This window comes from Chiloscyllium punctatum, chromosome 11 (assembly GCF_047496795.1).
Source record: "Chiloscyllium punctatum isolate Juve2018m chromosome 11, sChiPun1.3, whole genome shotgun sequence".
Taxonomy (NCBI): Eukaryota; Metazoa; Chordata; class Chondrichthyes; order Orectolobiformes; family Hemiscylliidae; genus Chiloscyllium; species Chiloscyllium punctatum.
Window position 1 is genome coordinate 81,066,230 of NC_092749.1, and position 20,642 is coordinate 81,086,871.

Genomic DNA, 20,642 nt, shown 5'->3' on the forward strand with positions numbered 1-20,642 from the left:
TGCCTTCAGAGTCTCACCCTCCTCTCTGCTCAAATCATTGATACTAAGGGGCAGCATGATGTCTCAGTGGTTAGCACTGCTGCCTCACAGTACCAGGGACCTGGGTTTGATTCCAGCCTCTGGCGACTGTCTGTGTAGAGTCTGCACATTCTCCCCGTGTCTGTGTGAGTTGACTCTGGGTGCTCCAGTTTCCTCCCACAATCCAAAAGTTAGGTGAATTGGCCAAGCTAAATTACCCATAGTATTCAGGGACGTTGGGTAAATATAGGATAATAGGGTAGGGGCATGGGTTTGGGTGGGTTAATCTTCGGAGGATTGGTGTGGACTTGTTGGGCTGAAGGGCCTGTTTCCACACTGTAGGAATTCTATGATTCTATGAAGGTGTATCACCACTTCCACCCTCAATGTCCTGTGACATCTTCAAACCGAGCACCAGGGAGGAACATTCCTCTTGAATTTCAAACTCTGATGACAGAAGACATCTCTGATGTCTACTCCCTTCCCGAATGGAGAGTGAGACAACCCTGCTGACCCCAGATGCCTGCCTAGCTGTCTTTGAGTGCTTGGTAGTCATCTATTTCATTTCTGATTGCACTCTCTTGAGCTGCTAAGTAATGATGTCAGGAAATGTATAATTTATAAATCTGTCAACCCTGCAGATACACTAATATGACTTTAGCTGTCAGTCGAATTCCAACATCTGTTATTAGAGCTGCTTTTGCTGGTGATACTTTATGCATAGTCATCCAGACTGCAAGAATGTCTAAGAGTCCCACAGGGCATGGATTTGCATTTCATGGGGCTGAGTTGCATTGCCATGCCTTTTGTGGAAGGCAATGGCAATATCACTGAGCTATTATTCAAGAAGAGGCCCAAGCTAATGCTCTGTAGACATAGGTTCATATTCCACTACAGCAGCTGCTGGAATTTTAAATGCACTTAGTTAATCTGGAATTGAAAACATGAGTCAGTAATGGTAAACATAAACTATCATCAGTTGTTGTTAAATAATAATCTGATTTCCTTATGTTCTTTTAGGGAAAGGGATCTGCTGTCTTTCCTGACCTGGTCTACTTGTGCTCCACACCCAAAGCAATTTATTTGACTCTTAACTGCCCTCTGAAACACTGAGCAAGTCAGTCTTTTCAAGGGCGGTCAGGGAAGTGCAACAAATGTTTGCCAGCAATGACCATATCCTATAAAACTTTATGAAGTCAGCCATTTAGCCAAGAGAGTCTGTTCTGTCATTTGCCCACACCATGACTCATCTGTTAATCCTCAACTCTACTTCAAAGCCTTATCCTCATAACTTTTGATTCTCTTACTGATTGATTAAAATCTGTCAATCACAAACCTTAAGTATATTGATCTTCTATAAATTCAGTATGTCTCTCAGATGGTGACCCCTGACTTGGACATTATGATGCCTGATCTTAGATTCCCCTACAATGTGGAACATGGCATTAAGAACACAAAATGTGCAACAGTATTGTTAACTAAACCGAATACCCAGAAAAGATCGCCTTGCCTCGTAATCTGTTAAAATATGGGTAACAGAGAATTCCCAAATTATACTATTTGAAGAAAAATAACAATTTATTTTCATAACTCTAATAATGAAAACTAAACAACAACTATTCACAAATCTAAGCCCCCATTTTTTAGAGACTACTTACTATCTGACCCCAACTCTAAAAGGTACGCTGTTCCAATAACACACTTATTAAGTATTATAGTAACTTAATCTCAAGACCACACAGTCTCTGTCTTCCCCACTGCTGCTGATCTCTCTGGGTCATCTTCTTTCTATTTTACTGCAAATAGGTTTCACATGAAAAGATACCTTTGGAGAGTGTTTTCAGATTTCTTTGAGAGCAAGATTTTAGGTGGGCTGTTAACTGTCTGGCTCTTTAGCAGTTGCTCTCCCTCTAATTTTCAAAATACTGGGTTTATGTATCCCCCAAGACACATTATATGCTTATAATTGGATTGGTTTCCTGGTATCAAAACAATAAAATTCAAAATCCATTGGCTTCTGGTATGCTGGACATAATTTAAACTAAGCAAATCACAGCAGGACTTATACACTTAATGATAAAATCCTGAAGAGTGTTACTGAGCAAAGAGACCTTGGAGTACAGGTTCATATTTCCTTGAAGGTAGAGTCACAGCTAGATAGGATAGTTAAGAAGGGGTTTGGTATGCTTTCCTTTATTGGTCAGAGAGGTCATGTTGAATCTGTATAGGACATTGGTTAGGCCACTTTTGGAATACCATGTGCATATCTGGTCACCTTATTGGAAGGATGTTGTGAAACCTGAAAGGATTCAGAAAAGATTTACAAGGATATTGGCAGGGTTGGAGGCTTTGAGCTATAGGGAGAGGCTGAACAGGCTGGGGCTGTTTTCCCTGGAGCGTCAGAGGCTGAGGGGTGACCTTATAGAGGTTTATGAAACTGTGAGGGGCATGGATAGGATAAATAGACAAGAAATTTTCCCTTCGGTGGGGTAATTCAGAACTAGAGGGCATAGGTTTAGGATGACAGGGGAAAGATATAAAAGGGACCTAAGGGGCAACATTTTCATGTAGACGTTGGTGTGTGTGTGGAATGAGTTGCCAGAGGAAATGGAGGATGCTGGTACAATTACAGCATTTAAAAGGCATCTAAATGGGTATATGAATAGGGAGGGTTTAGAGGGATACAGGTAAAGTGCTGGCAAATGGGACTAGATTAGGTTAGGATATTTCATCGGCATGGACGAGTTGGACTGAAGGGTCAGTTTCCGTGCTGTACGCTCTGTGACTCTATGCCTTATAACTTGGTTAAATTAGAATTGTTGTCAAAACAACAAACAAAGCTCAAGGATCCATTTAATAGTTAATTGTCACATTTGGAACAGTCCGGCTGGCAGTTATGGCTGTACTTTAAGTTCAGGAAAGAACTTTCTATCTTAAAGTAAATATACATGCTTTCGGCTTCATAACAGTACAGCGTAGGAAGAGGCCCTTCGGCCCACCATTATAAACTAATTCTGTCTGTGCATGTGGTCCCTTTATTCCCTTCCTATTCAAATGTCTGTCTAAATTGCTCTTAATCATATCTGCTTCTCGTTTGACAGTGTTTCAGGCTGAGAGATATAAAAACTTGCCTGGCATGTCTCCTATTTAAACTTTTCTCCTCCCACCTTAAACCTCTGCCCCCTAGAATCGACTCATAACGTTAACTTTGATTTCTGTCCATGGATGCTGGCAGACCTGTTGAGCTTTTCCAGCAATTTCTGTTTATGTTTCTGATTTACAACATCTGCAGGTCTTTCAGTTTTTATTTGATACTTGCACCCCGGAAGAAAGAGTATGACTATCGACCCTATTCGTGCCCCTCATAATTTAATGTACCTTTATCTGGTTGCACCGCAGCCTCCAACATTCCAGCGAAATAATCCAAGTTTGTCTAACACTTCTCCTCATATCTAATATACTCCAATCCAGACAACATCCTGGTAAACCTCCTCTACACATCTCCAAAACCTACATATTCTTTCTATAGTGTGGCAACCAGAACTGCTCACATTGGAGTAGATTAGGATACTGCTTAAGTGAATCTTATGCTGCCTGACATAGATAACACGAATTGCTAATTGTTATACTTAGTGCCACGGCTGATGAGAGCAAGCATGCTGTATGTCTTCCTTGTCACCTTTATCCATTGTGTTGCCATTTTCAGGAAGCTATGGATTTGGATCCCAAGATCCCTCTGTATATTAATCCTTTTAAGGGTCCTGCCATTTACAGTATACTTCTTGCGTTTAATCTCCCAACATGCATCACCTCACACATGTCTGATGATACTCTATCTGCCTTTTCTCCACCTAACTTTCCACTGGTTCTACATCTTGCTGTTTTAATTGACAAGCTTCCTCACTATCCACAACACCACCAATTTTTGCATCAATTTAGTTTCCTAAATCTTACATATGCTTCCTTTTTCTTTTGAACTAAACTTTCAAAATCTCTTGTCATCCAAAGTTTCCAAATATTGACATCCTGATATTTCATCCTCACAGGAGGGTGTTGGTCCTGAACTCTGATCAACTGGCCTTTCAAATAAAAATCATGTAGTCGGATGGAGATTTACCCTCAGTCACCCCAAACTAATTTCTCCAGTTTCTGCCTACTACTGTTGTAATTAGCTTCCTCTAATTTAGCGCTTCCACCTAAGAATTCGTCTTGTCCTTATCTATATATATCTTAAAACTTACGCAGTTATGATCACTGTTCCTATGATGTTCCCCCACCTTTGAAAATTTGATCACATTGCCAGGCTCATTCCCAGTCCAAGGGAATAGCCTCCTGGATGCACCTAACATATTCTGCCTTATCAAAACCTCTGCAGTAAGGGGTTCCAGGGATGATGTGCTGGCTCACTGGCTAGTGTCTGCCTCACAGTGCCAGCCCCCAATGCCTCATCTAAAACCTGGCCCCCAACGCCTCATCTAAACCACTGAACTCATCTCTACCTACCTCGACACTGTCCTATCCCCCCTAGTCCAGAAACTCCCCACATACGTTCGAGACACCACCCACGCCCTCCACCTCTTCCAAGACTTCCGTTTTCCTGGCTCCCAACGCCTCATCTAAACCCTGACCTTAAATTTACCTGGACCATCTCTGACACCTCGCTCCCCTTCCTGGACCTCTCCATCTCCAATAGTGACGACCGACTTGACACTGACATTTTTTACAAACCCACCGACTCCCACAGCTACCTGGATTTCACCTCTTCCCACCCTATCTCTAGCAAAAATGCCATCCCGTATTCCCAATTTCTCCGCCTCCGCCTCTGCTCCCAGGAGGACCAGTTCCACCATAGAACACACCAGATGGCCTCCTTCTTTAGAGACCACAATTTCCCTTCCCACGTGGTTAAAGATGCCCTCCAACGCATCTCGTCCACATCCCGCACCTCTGCCCTCAAACCCCACCCCTCCAACCGTAACAAGGAGAGAACGCCCCTGGTGCTCACCTTCCACCCGACAAACGTTCGCATAAACCAAATCATCCGCCGACATTTCCGCCACCTCCAAAAAGACCCCACCACGAGGGATATATTTCCCTCCCCACCCCTTTCCGCCTTCCGCAAAGACCATTCCCTCCGCGACTACCTTGTCAGGTCCACACCCCCCCCTACAACCCACCCTCCCATTCTGGCAGGAATTGTAAAACCTGTGCCCACACCTCCTCCCTCACCTCTATCCAAGACCCTAAAGGAGCCTTCCACATCCATCAAAGTTTTACCTGCACATCCACCAATATCATTTATTGTATCCGTTGCTCCCGATGTGGTCTCCTCTACATTGGGGAGACTGGGCGCCTCCTAGCAGAGAGCTTTAGGGAACATCTCCGAGACACCCGCACCAATCAACCAAACCGCCCCGTGGCCCAACATTTCAACTCCCCCTCCCACTCTGCCGAGGACGTGGAGGTCCTGGGCCTCCTTCACCGCCGCTCCCTCATCACCAGACGCCTGGAGGAAGAACGCCTCATCTTCCGCCTCGGAACACTTCAACCCCAGGGCATCAATGTGGACTTCAACAGCTTCCTCATTTCCCCTTCCCCCACCTCATCCTAGTTTCAAACTTCCTGCTCAGTTACTGTCTCCTTGACTTGTCCGACCTGCCTATCTTCTTTTCCACCTATCCACTCCACCCTCTCCTCCTTGACCTATCACCTTCATCTCCTCCCCCACTCACCCATTGTACTCTATTCTACTCTCTCCCCACCCCCACCGTCCTCTAGCTTATCTCTCCACGCTTCAGGCTCACTGTCTTTATTCCTGATGAAGGGCTTTGGCCCGAAACGTCGATTTCGCTGCTCGTTGGATGCTGCCTGAACTGCTGTGCTCTTCCAGCACCACTAATCCAGTATTTGCTTTCCAGCATCTGCAGTCATTGTTTTTACCTCACAGTGCCAGGGACCCAGGTTTGATTCCTCCCTCGGATGTAGAGTTTATACATTCTCCCTGAGTCTGATTGGTTTCCTGTAGGTGCTCCAGCTTGTTTCCATAGTCCAAAGATGTGCAGGTTGGGTGGATTGGTTGTGGCTAGAATGGATTAGCTGTTGGAAATGTAGGGCTAAGATGGGTCAGGGTGGGATGCTCTTTGGAGGGTTGGTGTGGACCCGATAAGTGGAATGGCCTGCTTCCACACTGTAGAGATTTTATGAATATTAGGGGATTTAAAATCACCCACAATAGCGATGCTGTCCTAATTACATCTTTCCATGATTTTCCTACATATCTGTTCCTTTATCTTCCGCTGGTTATTGGGAGCCTGCACTATAACCCCATCATAGTGATTGTACCTTTCTAATTCTTAAGTTCTACCTATGTACCATGGACTTGTACATTAAAGGAAAAGGCTTAGAGGGATATGAGCCAAATTCAGGCAAGTGGGACTTGTTCAGTTTAGGATACGTGGTTGGCATGGACATGTTGGACTGAGGGTCTGTTTTCTTTATGTACAACTATGACATTCTCCTGAATCGGTATTGCAATTCCCCTGTCCCTTTCTATCATGCCTGAAGCACCTAAACCTTGACACTTTTAACTGAATCCTGCTCTTCACTCAGGAGAAAGTGAGGACTGCAGATACTGGAGATCAGAGTCAAGTGTGTGGTGCTGGAAATCCTGATGAGGGGTTATGCCTGAAAAGTCGATTCTCCTGCTCCTCAGATGTTGCCTGACCTGCTTTGCTTTGCCAGCACCACACTGCTCTTCTCTCAGCCATTACAAAAACTTGGCTATCACATTGTTGTCCCACATACTAAGCTTATCTGGCAATTTTTGAGATGATTTGTAGTTCAGGTTGATGATAAGTACGTAAGTTAGTTCGCTGAACTGAAAGGTAACATCATCAGTGAGAGTCTCCGGTGAAGCGCTGGTGGTATGTCCTGCCTCTCTATTTGTCAGTCTTGGTTTCTTAAGGTGGGTGATGTCATTTCCATTTTTTTTCTCAAGGGAAGGTAGATAGGGTCTAAATTGATGTGTTTATTGATGTAGTTCTCATTAGAATGCCATGCCTCTAAGAATTCTCATGTGTGTCTTTGTTTCGATTGTCCTAGGATGTGTGGTATCCTTCTTTGTCTGTTACGTATGGAAGCTAGTGATTGTAGATCGTGTCTTTTGGTGGCTAGTTGGTGTTCGTGTCTCCTGATGGCAAGTTTCCTGCTTGTTTGTCAGATGTAATTTTTTTATATAGTTCTTGCATGGTATCTTGCAAATGGCGTTAGATTTGCTGATAGTATCTAATGGATCCTTTTGTTTCATTAGTCGCTATCTAAATGTGTTGGTAGGTTTGTGGGTTGCCATAATGCCAAGGGGCCTGAGTAGTCTGGAAGTCATTTTTGATATGTCTTTGCCGTAAGGAAATGTGGCTTTAGTTTTTGGTTGCGTTGTGTCTGCTTGTTTTGGTTTGTGTCTGAGGAATTGACAGATTGTGTTTACTGGATATCAAATTTTCTTGAAAACGCTATAGTTATTTTTCGTGGTTTGTGGGTGCTACAGTATGATGTAGCTCGTTGAAATAATGTCTTGATGCAGCTCCATTTGTGGGTGTTGGAGTGATTGCTTCTGAAGTTAAGGGTTTGGTCTGTGTTTGTTGTTTTTCTGTAGATGCTGGTTTGAAGCTCTCCATTAACTGTCCATTCAACTGTCACATCTAGGAATGGGAGTCTGTTGTTGTTCTCCTCCTCTTTTGTGTATTTTATGCCTGTCAGGATATTAGTGTTGTATGTTTCCTCTAATTTGTTCTGTTTTGTGATGACAAAGGTGTCATCCATGTAGCGGAACCGAAGTTTCAGTTGGATAGATGGGAGGGCAGCTTGATCAAGTCTCTGCATTACTGCATCCGCTATGAGACCTGATATTGATGATCCCATGGGTGTTCTGCCTTATCTTTTATATTCCTTACTTCCAGCGTGGCACTAGCAAATCTCCATGCAAGGATATTGGTGCCCTTCCAGTTTTTGTGCAACCTGTCCTTGTACAGATCCCTCTTGCCCTGGAAGAGTCACCAATGATCCAGATATCTGAAGCCTTCCATCTTCCATCAACTCGTCAGCCATGCATTCAACTGTATTTTGGATGTAGGTTTGCTCGCTGAGCTTGGAGGTTCATTTCCAGATGTTTCGTTACCTTACTAAGTAACATCTTCAGTGGGCCTCATGCGAAGCAATGCTGAAAATTCCTGTATACAGACAATGAGCAAAACTAACGTCATTTACAAATTACTGTGCAAGAACTGAAACAAACACTACATTGGATAGTTAGGCAGAAAACTAGCCACCAGGACACATGAACACCAACTAGCTACAAAAAGACATGACCCTCTCTCACTAGTATCCTCACATATGGATGAGGAAGGACACCACTTCGACTAGGACAACACATCCATCCTAGGACAAGCCAAACAAAGACATGCATGAGAATTCCTAGAAGCATGGTATTCCAACTCTATCGAGAAACGCATTGAGTTAGACCCCATCTACCATCCCCTGAGAAAAGGAACAGGAAGTGACTTCACCACAGGAAATGACATCACCAACCCGAAGAAACCCAAACATATAAATAGAAAGCAGGAATTTTCAGCATTGCTTCGCATGAGGCCCACTGTAGATATTATCTAGTAAGGTAATGAAATGTCTGGTAATGAACCTCCAAACTCAGCAAGCAAACCTACATCCAAAACCTCAACCTGAGCTACAAATTTTCTCAAAACTCGCTTCAACTTATTATATTCCAATTCTGGTCCACTGGCAAGTGGCACAGGAGTAATCCTGAGATTAGCCTTCGAGGTCCTGCTTTTCAGTTTTCTACCTAATTCCCTAAACTCCCATTGCGGGACTCCACTCTCTATGTCATTAATACCAATACAGACCATGACCCCCGGCTGTTGACTCTCTTTTAGAATATCCTATGCCCGCTTGATGACATCCTTGACCATGGCATTAGGGAGGGAACACACTATGCTAGATCTCAGTCGTGGCCACAGAAACATCTGTCTGCTCATGACTATGGAGTCCTCTACTTCCATACAACTACTTTGACTCACTGAGCTGTGCACCAGAGCCAATTGTGGCATCACTGACCTGGTGCTGCTTTCCCCTGACAGGCCATCCCCCCCACCTGCCCCCAAACAATGTCCAAAATGATATACTTGCTTGAGATGGAATGGACTGTCTGCTCACACTCGTCTTCCTGGTAGTTATCCAATGCTTTTCTGTCTGTGTAGCCCTTACGTATAGTGTGACTGACTTGCTAAACATGCTTTACACAGCATGCAAGCTCCATCATGAATTCATCTGTAGCTGCAGCCATTCCATGTGGCAAATCAGGAGCTGCAGGTGAATTTGTTCCTGCATACATGGTCATCATCGACACTGCATGAGGAGCATTCCACAGAGCCGAGATCTCCTGCCGTTGTGAACGCTGGCAACTGCAAGCAATAAACTAGAAATCCAACCTTCCCCACTATTCACCAAAATCAGATTTTTCATTCTTGCTCTCTATTCTGAACAAACTACAAACCACAAAAATAAGTACTTTATGCTCTATCTCCCTCCAGATAATTCACTCAATCTCTAAACCTGATTTCTAAGTAGCCAACTGAATGTCACAGTGACATCACCTCTGGAGCTCTGCTTTTGTATTCATTTCTGCTGCTGCTGTGATTGAACTCGATCCAGGCCCTGGCCTCAGGCTTTTATCTACAAGCTCCTGCTGCTGTTTATTCCCAGGTTTGCTCTGTTCTCCTCCTGCTGCCACTCTGACTGACCTTCATCCAGGTCCAGCTCTTCAGACTTTTATCAGGAATCTCCTGCTTCTGTTTGCCCTCAAGTTCACTCTGCTCTGCTCTCATTGACATCTCTATCTTGTCAAATTCTGAAGAATCTTATATGTTTCAGTAATGTCTGCTCTCATTCTTCTAACTCCGAGCAGTACAAACCCAATCCACTCAAGCTCTCCTCATAAGAAAATCCCTCCATAAAAGAACCAACCTAAAGAACCTTCTCTGGATCGCCTCAAATGCTAGTATATCGTTCCTTAGATATACAATAAAAGAATAAAGACATGGAAGGAAACTTGAAACACAGTTACTCACCAATTAGTTCTATCTCTGGTTGTGAAATTGCTCTATATGTTAGTTATTTCACTGGGTACTCTTGCCATGACTTGATCATGGTTATTGTGTTCAGACTCAATCCAGGTTTGCGGTTGCCACAAGTGAGTCTTTGAGGTACCTCTGACCTCTGCTTTAACTCCTGCGTTATGCTCAGTGCACCCAGCTCTGCTTCTGCCACTTGTGATTCTGCTTAATATGAACAGTATTGACAAACTTAATCTAGTCATGTCATTCATTAATAACATGCATAGAGTTCTGATAAAGTTACTGCACGTTCCTAGAATGGGCTTTGGAGATCATCAGATTGTGCAACCTCACAATCTTTCCTTATTACTAAAACGTGATTTTCTTTTTAATAGATATGGCTTGTTTTCATAAAGTAACATTGGTTTCTGGACAACATCCTAAACCTGTCGGACTGGTTCTTCAATATGGAACAGCAGGATTTCGAGCAAGGGCTGAACAGCTGGATCATGTGATGTTTCGCATGGGTTTGCTGGCAGTGTTGAGGTCCAAGAAAACCAAATCAACTATTGGTGTGATGGTCACAGCATCCCATAATCCAGAAGTAAGATTCAAAAGGAAATTAATTTATGAATGGACTGAGATGAAGGACGGACAAATACTGATGTTACACTATGCCTTTTCTAATGTTTCTGACGTTCTAACATGTTTGATGGTTCCACAACAAATACTTGAACACAACTTTGAAGCAAGAATTGACCAGTTGGTCCTTTTGAACCTGTGCTTCCATTTAATAAAATCATGGTTGTGGTTTCAACTCCACTCTCCTGTCTTTTGCCTCCCCTATTATCCTTGTTACCCTTGTTGATCAAATTTCTATTTAACTCATCTTGAATAAATTTAATGACCTGGCCTTGTCTGCTCTCTAGGGAACATAATTGTAAATACTAACATCACTGGGAAAAAAATGTCTTCTTACTATTAAATTCCGCTTCTTGTTCTAGACTACGTTCAGAAGAAAATGTAACCAAGGTTGGATGGTTTGAACTATTGGGGGAGGCTAAATAGGCTGGGGTTATTTTCCTTCGCATGTCGGAGGCTGAGGGGTGACCTTTCAGAAGTTTATAAAATCATGAGGGGCATGGCTAGGGTAAATAGCCAATATCTTTCCCCCAGGATGGGCGAGTCCAAAACTTGAGGACATACGTTTAAAGTGAGAGAGGAAAGATTTAGAAGGAACTTAAGGGGTAGCTTTTTCACACAGAGTGGTGTGAGTATGGAATGAGATGCCATGGGAAGTAGTGGAGGCTTGTATAGTTGAGGATATTTAAAAGACATCTGGATGGGTATATGAATAGAAGAGTTTAGAGGGCTATGGGCCAATTGCCAGCAAATGGGATTAGATTAATTTAAGATATCTGATCGGCATGGATAAATTCGACCGACCATTCTGTTTCCATGCTGTACAGCTCTATGATTATCTTTCCTAAATCCAGGAGACCAGAATTGGCTTTTTCCAATATCATCTGTTCCATTTCAGAAATTCACAATATACCTCTTCCTGGCCCAGGGTAACCATGTATGCTGTCTACTGCACATGGCCTCTGGTCATGATCAGCAGTCTCTTGAAGATTATTTATTTCTCACTGAGACAAATCTTCCTGAAAACTATTAAATAACTCCTTAAAAGTTTGCCATTGTACATTTGCTGTCTGACCTATCAAACCTGTTCACTTCAACAATCTCTCTTCATACTTTGGTAGTTATGTTTATTTAGATTTAAAATTAAAAGGTCAGTATTAGACCCACGCTTCTCCGTTATGACTCAGTGTGAAATTCGACCAGGAATGATCGCTGTAGCCTAGAAGCACCTTTATAATGAGGTTAATGATTAATGTAGTTTCGTTATACATTACACACCTCATTTTGTTTTCCTCTATTGTTTGCCCTACGGTGTAGCTCCTGTTAGGCAGAGTATAGAGTAGTCCCACAAACGATGCCTTATCTTCCTTTTTTATCTCTACTCAAACTGATTTTACATTTTATTTTGAGCTAAGTTCATCTTTCGCTATTGTATGGAAGGATATTCTTAACTTGCAGAGCAATGTCACCATTGTTTTCCTAGTTTCATGTCTTTCCATGATATCAAAATGTCTTCAATATTGAAGTTCTAGCTTTGGTCATCTTGCAGCAGCCAGGTGTCTGTATGCATTTCTATTTGAGCTGTCAGTCCATCCATTTTGTTATGAATGCTGCACACATTCAGATATAGAGCCTTTAATTCTGACTTTTTAACATTCGTGTAATCTTTGGCTGTTTCTACTCGTGGATTCTTAAATCAGCAAGCATGCTTTGTCCCTTCCAACTGTTATTCAAATTGCTACTTCGCTGTATTACCTTCTTGTTTCCCTTCGATTTAACAGATTTCCTGTCACATGATTATTTCCCCCAACTGTTTAGTTTAAAGCCCTCTCTGCTCTGCTCGTTATATGAAAATTCCTGGTGAAGGGTCTATGCCCGAAGAACTGACTCTCCTGTTCTTTGGATACATCCTGACTTGCTGTGCTTTTTTAGTGCCATGCTTTTCGACTCTGACTCTTCAATATCTGCAGTCCACACTTTGTCCTTATTATATGACTTGCCAGAATTCTAGTCCCAGTACAATTCAGGTAAAATCTGTCCCAACAGTACTGTTCTCAGCTACTTTCACTGGTCCCCATGAGTCAACGTATTCAACCTTCTCAGTCTTTGAGTCAAGCGTTCATCTCTCTAATCTTATTTTATCTAAATTAGTTTACTACTGACTCAGGTAATAATCTAAAAAATATTGCCTTAAAGTTCTGTGCTTTAATGTAGTCTCTAGCAGCTGATATTTCCTTGACAGAACTCCTTTCCTAGTCCAAGCTAGGTTGGCTGCAACAGCTAGATTCTCTGTCCTTGTACTTCAAATTCTTCTCCAGCCTTGAGCAGATATTGTGAATCTTCGAACCCAGCAGGCAGCACAGCCTTCTGAACTCTTGTTCATAACTGCAGAGAACTGTGTCTAATCCTCAACCATAATCTAGTCTCATACTTGAATTTTTTTTTATCAGGGTGCCATGGTTAGATCATTCATCCAACTTCCAGCCTTCACGCTCATCCATACACGCTGCAAGAACTTAAATTTTTTGGACAATTCTAAGGGCTTTAGCTTCTCCACTCTATCTTCTCGATCCACTTAATGCCTTAGTTGTGGTCATATCCGCCTGTACCTAACATTTCCCCATTCTGATAAATTTATCCTGATCAGTATGATAGCCTTCTAGAGGAATTTATTTTATGCCTCCATGATGTTGTGCCTCTAAGCTGTGTCTGTAGCTTGGCCTCTAGCTTATTGACATTGAGCCATAGCCCCTCAAACCACAGATATATATTGCGGAAATGGTTGTGTTGGATCATGATAGCATTCATCAATTCCTATGTGACATGTGACCTGCTCTGCATTTTTATTATGTGTTAATGAATTTATTTTTCTTAATCTATAATTAATACTTTTTAGTAATTTAAATAAATTTTACTACATTTATTAAATCTTGCTGTTAATAAAGCCTAACATTCACTCATAAATTAACTATGTTTCAAAAGATAAAGGAGAAAATACTCACTAACCAGTTGCCTGATTCCATGTGACATCACAGTTTGATGATCCCCAAGTCTGCTGTGAATCTAGCTGCTTTATGATCTCCTCTTGCTCTCTGTCCTTGTGTTGCTTTATGGTCTCTTGTAGCCCTATCACATATTATGTTTTGTTATGGTCTTTTCCTGCTCTCACCCTCTCACCTCATGTTGCCATGTAATCTCTCAATGCACTCTGTTTACTGTTGCTGTTTTATGATTTTTCATGGCTCGTTTCTCCTCTTTCTGCTTTATGGATTCTTGTTGCTGTCTTTGTAGATGCAGTCTGACCTGAGGACTTCCAGCATTTTCTGTATTGGTATCTATAATTCCTCTCTTGTATTGTCATGCTGTAACTTCGACACATGGGCGGCACAGTGGTTAGCACTGCTGCCTCACAGGGCTAGAGACCAGGGTTCAATTCCCACCTCAGGCAACTGTGTGGAGTTTGCACATTCTCCCCGTGTCTGCATGGGTTTCCTCTTGGTGCTCCAGTTTCCTCCCATGATCCAAAGATGTGCAGGTTAGGTGAATTGGCTATGCTGAATTGTAGGGGAATGGGTCTGGGTGGTTTGCTGTTTGGAGGGTCGGTGTCGGCTTGTTGGGTTGAAGGGCCTGTTTCCACACTGTAGGGAATCTAATCGAAACCATACCATAATCACAGGAGGCACATATGGACATTTGAAATCAAATGTCTGAAAGCCAAGTAAATGGGCTGTTACACAGCTCTTATGACCCCATTCTTTAAAGTTATACATATTCCTTCTTGATGCTATTTTTGTGACAACCTAATTTGTATTTGTATTTTTCAAAAGGGGACACTAAATGTAGATCGCGAGTGCATACCTTGAAATGTTGGAGCTACTCTGATGCTTAGCATATAAATGAACCACATAGTATCAAATAAGCATTCAAAACAATTGTTTCCTTGTTTTATCCTTGTCTATGAGGAATTAACTGATTACATTGTGATTTGTAGAAGCAGCACCTGTAATTTCTTTGTCATTTGTGTAGGGAAAGTTAGACAAATTGAACCAGTGCATTTTGTTCTTTGTTGCATTTGAACTTTAGATGTGACCAAACCTGAGTTAGTTCTATGGGTCCATCATTCCTGCTCTGTCTAATCCATTGGCAGTTAATTTAACTTGGTTGCAGGATTCAAATAAGAAGTCTTTTCATGTTAAAAAGAAAGCAGACTTCTGAATATATTAAAATGCAGTTTGTTTTAAACTTAAAAATTTAAATTTCTAAAGTTCAGTATTTTCTTTGACTCTGCTTTTCTTCCCATCATACACTCTATTCATGCCTAATGAATGGATCATGTGATTAAGGAAGAGTTGAGCACTTTTTTTGTGCATTAGATAGGCTTCAGATGGAAAATGAATGACAAAAAATGCTAGGTAGTAAGGTGGCATCCATGGAGGGAAATAAATAATGTTAACATTTCTGGTGAATATTTGATGAAAGGTGCCTTACCTAATTTTTGTTTCACGGTCAGTGGTTTTACTTGTATAGATTATATTTTATTAAAGGATTGTCACTGGAATTCTAGGAAAGCACAGGGTGAAAGCTTACTTTCCTTGAGTAATTCCTTTGTTCCTTTTGCAATTATCAATCAAAATATCTTCTGTATTTATCTTCTGTACAAAGTTGTTAACATTATTTTACTTTGAATTGCAAGTGTTATCCACGTGCCAGGGATGATAGTTGCATTTTTATCACTGAATAGCAAATTAGGAGTGGAAACTCTGGCCAGTTTTGTTTCCTCCAATAACAAGACAGATTAGCATTTATAACAGACTTTTAATAATTACCAGATGTTTCAAAGCACTTTGCAGCTAGTGAAGTCCTTCTGAATTTGACAAATATGTAATACATCCAATTTGTGGACCACATGTTCTTAAAGGTAGAAGGTGTTAATGAACAGATAATGCACAAATGATCTGTTCTTGTGATATTGATTGAAGGATAAATATTGACTATGGCACCAGAGTTAATCCCAGCATTTCATCCACCTGGAAAAGGGTAGAATGGAGTTCAAAATCTGTGAGAAGATTTGTAGCTTGGGTGCTTGTTGTTGTGGTTCTGTTCGTCGAGCTGGGAATTTGTGTTGCAGACGTTTCGTCCCCTGTCTAGGTGACATCCTCAGTCCTTGGGAACCTCCTGGGAAGCACTTTTGTGGTGTTTCCTCCGGCATTTATAATGGTTTGTCTCTGCCGCTTCCGGTTGTCAGTTCCAGCTGTCCATTGCAGTGGTCGGTATATTGGGTCCAGGTCGATGTGCTTATTGATTGAATCTGTGGATGAGTGCCATGCCTCTAGGAATTCCCTGGCTGTTCTCTGTTTGGTTTGTCCTATAATAGTAGTGTTGTCCCATTCGAACTCATGTTGCTTGTCATCTGCGTGCGTGGCTACTAAGGATAGCTGGTCGTGTCGTTTCGTGGCTAGTTGGTGTTCATGGATGCGGATCGTTAGCTGTCTTCCTGTTTGTCCTATGTAGTGTTTTGTGCAGTCCTTGCATGGGATTTTGTACACTACATTGGTTTTGCTCATGCTGGGTATCGGGTCCTTCGTCCTGGTGAGTTGTCTGAGAGTGGCTGTTGGTTTGTGTGTTGTTATGAGTCCTAGTGGTCGCAGTAGTCTGGCTGTCAGTTCGGAAATGCTCTTGATGTATGGTAGTGTGGCTAGTCCTTTGGGTTGAGGCATGTCCTCGTTCCGTTGTCTTTTCCTTAGGCATCTGTTGATGAAATTCCACAGGTGTCCGTTTTTGGCGAATACATTGTATAGGTATGTTCTTCTTCCTCTTTTTGCAATTCTGGTGTACTGCAGTGTGTTGTGGCTCTTTTGAACAGTGTCTTGATGCAACTTCTTTTGTGTGTGTTGGGGTGGTTGCTTTCGTAGTTCAGGACTTGGTCTGTGTGAGTGGCTTTCCTGTATACCTTTGTGGTGAATTCTCCGTTCGGTGTTCTCTGTACCATCATGTCTAGGAATGGGAGTTGGTTGTCCTTTTCTTCCTCTCTAGTGAATATGATTCCTGCGAGTGTGGCGTTGGGCTCACCAACCTCAAGACTCATAATAGAAGCAGTAATGCAAAGGTTAGAACAAACAGTCTTACCACAAATTCAACCCAAACTCTGGGTCAGATATGTGGATGACACCTTTGAAATCATTAAAAACACAGAAATAGAGAACACACACCGGATCGTCAACGCCACATTCACAGGAATCAAAAGAGCTAGACGTGATGGTAGTTGCATCAAGACACTGTTCAAAAGGGCCACAACACACTGCAGTACACCTGAACTGCAAAAAGAGGAAGAAGCACACCTATACAATGTATTTGCCAAAAATGATACCCATGCAATTTCATCAACAGATGTCTAAGGGAAAGACAACGGAACGAGGACATGCCGCAACCCAAAGGACTAGCCACACTACCATACATCAAGAGCATTTCCGAACTGACAGCCAGACTACTACGACCACTAGGACACATAACAGCACACAAACCAACAGCCACTCTCAGACAACAACTCACCAGGACGAAGGACCCGATACCCAGCATGAGCAAAACCAATGCAGTGTACAAAGTCCCATGCAAGGACTGCACAAAACACTACATAGGACAAACAGGAAGACAGCTAACGATCTGCATCCATGAACACCAACTAGCCACAAAATGACATGACCAACTATCCTTAGTAGCCACGCACGCAGATGACAAGCAACGTGAGTTCGACTGGGACAACACTACTATTATAGGACAAGCCAAACAGAGAACATCCAGGGAAATCCTAGAGGCATGGCACTCATCCACAGATTCAATCAATAAGCACGTCGGCCTGGACCCAATATACCGACCACTGCAACGGACAGCTGGAACTGACAACCGGAAGCGGCAGAGACAAACCACTATAAATGCCAGAGGAAACATCACAGAAGCACTTCACAGGAGGTTCCCAAGCACTGAGGATGTCACCTAGACAGGGGACGAAACGTCTGCAACACAAATTCCCAGCTCAGCGAACAGAACCATAACAGGGAGAATGGAGTCTTGATTTAATGTCTGTGCTGATGGACAACATCTGCGCAGTGCTGTACCGTGTCGGTACTCCTCTGGTGTGTCAGCCACAATTTTTGTGCTCACATCCTGGAGTTCCTCAATTAGAGGCACAAGATCAGATGTAGGATCCCCACAAACAGGGCATTTGGCCCAGCAAGTCCACACCAACTTACTGAAGAGCAACCCCCCCCACCCCCATCCCCCTGACACACCTAACCTACACATCCCTGGGCTTTATGGGGCAGTTTAGCATGGCCAGATTACCTAATTTGCACATCTTTGGACTGTGGGAGGAAATTGGAAACCCACAGACCCAGGGAGAACTTGCAAACTCCACACAAACAGTTGTGGAATTGAACCCGGGGTCCTTGGCTCTGAGAGGCAGCAGTGCTAATCACTGACACACCATGCCACCTTGAGAGTAATCCAGAGAATACTACATTTAATTTTTTATTGAAGGAAGTAATACCAGAACATTTGGGAAATCGTAATTTAATCAAGCAGAGTCAGAGTGGCTTCAAGAAAGGGAAATCATGTCTAATTTTTCTATTAGAGGTTTCCAGGAAGTCTCAACCATTTTGACTTCCAGAAATAGTTTAACAAGGCACCTCACAAAATATCGAGTTATAAGAGCCCACAGTGTTGGATGTAGTATATTGGTATGGATGGAGAACTGGCCAATGGGCAGGAAACAGGGTGTGGAAAAGGACTTATTGTTCAGGTTGGCAATCCGTAACCTCTAGAGTTCCGCAGGATCACTGATGGGAGTGCAACTATTTACAATATGCTTACAATACTTGGAGGAAGGGCATATATGTACTGGAGCCAAAATTTACAAGTGACAAAAATAGGAGGGAAGGCAAGTTGCTTTTGTTTCCTTGGCTTGTTACAGAAAATCAGTTTCTGACAAGTAAGGTGAAGTTTCTCTTGCTATGCACAAAGTGGAACTGAAATGACTGCAAGATCTTTAAGCTACATTTTTATTCATAATGAAGTGATTTTATACTAAAAGTAGGTACTTGTGTAGCAATAAAGCAATTTTAAAATCAGTTTTATTGAATCGTTGAAGTAGAGAAGGAGGCTACTATAAACTCTTTTCAAGAACAAGTAATTTCATCCAACTTCCCTGTCTTGTTCCCTAACCCCGTAAATCTTTTCTGCACAAATAATTATCCCGTTGTTAATTGAACAGCAGGAATTAATTTACCACTGTTCCTTTATTCCCTGAGATTCAATTTTGCTGGCAAATCTTACATGTGCAGCTTTATCAAATGTCTTTTGGAAATTCATGTATATCTGACAACCTGCATTATCTCATCAACTTGCATTACCTCATCAAAAAAACTCAAGTAAGTTGACCATAATTTTCCCTGAAAAAGTATGTGCTCGCTTCCATTAGTTAATACATGTTTGTTCAAGGAATTGTTAATTTTGTCCTGCATTATCATAACTAGATATTTCCATGGCTTTGAGCATAAACTCTCCTATTGTTGCTGGTTAATCCTTGCATCTGATTTTGTTTTTTGAACAAAATATTTTCCATGTCTCTAATCCTTTGGTACCACTCCTGTATCTAAGATTAGACAATTCCTGCCAGTGCCTCAGCAAAGTTCAGTCTTAATTCCCTCTGTATCCTTGGATGCATCTGATTCAATGCTATTTGAAGTGTGCCAGCTTTTCTAATGCCTACTTTTGAACTTTTTAAAATTTTAGCCAACGCATTATCTCAATTCTCTCTATGATCTTGGCAGCAGCATCTTTTTTGGTAAAAGGTGAATGCAAAGTACTAATTTAGCACCTCAGCTATTCCTCTGCCTCCATATGTAAATGCAGTATTTTTGTCCCTCTTTTTACATGTCTTTACTATTTGTATATTAAGGGAAGACTTGAATGAATTTTATCCACATATGGAATGTTGACTGCCACAATTTGGGTCTCGGTGCATGTTGTCAGTGAATGACCATTGACGCAGAAAAACAGTCGATAAAGGCAACTTTATCTCGGTATATATTATGTTGTCTTAAATTATTACTACCTATTACAGGAAGACAATGGAGTGAAATTGGTTGATCCTTTAGGAGAAATGCTTACTCATGCATGGGAAGCGTATGCCACACAACTAGCAAACGCAGAAGACCAAGATCTGAAATCTGTCTTAACCAGTATTCTCGACAAAGAGTCTGTGAATCTGCAGGAAGTGGCTCGGGTTGTTCTTGGCAGAGACACTCGGTACGTGTTGTGATTTTATTGTTATGGGTATAGCTGGATTAATTTATTTCTCAGTTCTTGGAACTGGGAAAAAGATTTCTTGTTAAGTAAACTGGTATTCTGTTGTTTGCTGTTTTATTTGTTGTGTGACCTAGTACTTTTCTTTTAATATCTAGGCATATTTGAAGCAAAAAAGTGGAGTTCAGTATTGTAGGGTTTGCGATCAGTTATTTGTTGATTTTTTTAGGTAGTTCGAGTCATTCCCAGCTCCATGGTTATGACAGTGGACTTATTTAGCAATGTGAAATGAAGAAGGCAGTGGACAGGTATTTCAGGGCAAAAGAATCCCTGTGTTTACTTAAATCATAAAGATGTAAATATACTACTAGAAATAAAAGGCAAATGCAATAAGACAGTGAAATTTTGTCACTGTTATTTTGTTGAAATCTTTGAATTCCCTCCCTAAGGGAATTGTGGATCAACCTAAAGTATATGGACTGTAGCATTTCAAGAAGGCAGCTCACCACCATCTTTTCGAGCAGCTGTAGACAGGCAATATACGTTGGGTAGGCAGTG

At 41.9% G+C, this 20,642-nt stretch overlaps 1 protein-coding gene across 4 annotated transcripts in view; it reads left to right on the forward strand.

The window, feature by feature from the left end:
* The window catches only part of pgm3 (phosphoglucomutase 3), a 125,451-nt gene that overhangs the window by 13,552 nt on the left and 91,257 nt on the right, over positions 1–20,642 (forward strand). For 3 of the 4 annotated variants that reach the window (XM_072581115.1, XM_072581113.1, XM_072581114.1), the window contains exons 2-3: positions 10,538–10,746; positions 19,903–20,087. In XM_072581115.1, the coding sequence (XP_072437216.1) occupies positions 10,540–10,746; positions 19,903–20,087 (392 nt within the window). In that variant the 5' untranslated portion in view covers positions 10,538–10,539. The remainder of the gene's footprint in view (positions 1–10,537; positions 10,747–19,902; positions 20,088–20,642) is intronic. The other variant, XM_072581116.1, reaches the window with a different exon arrangement.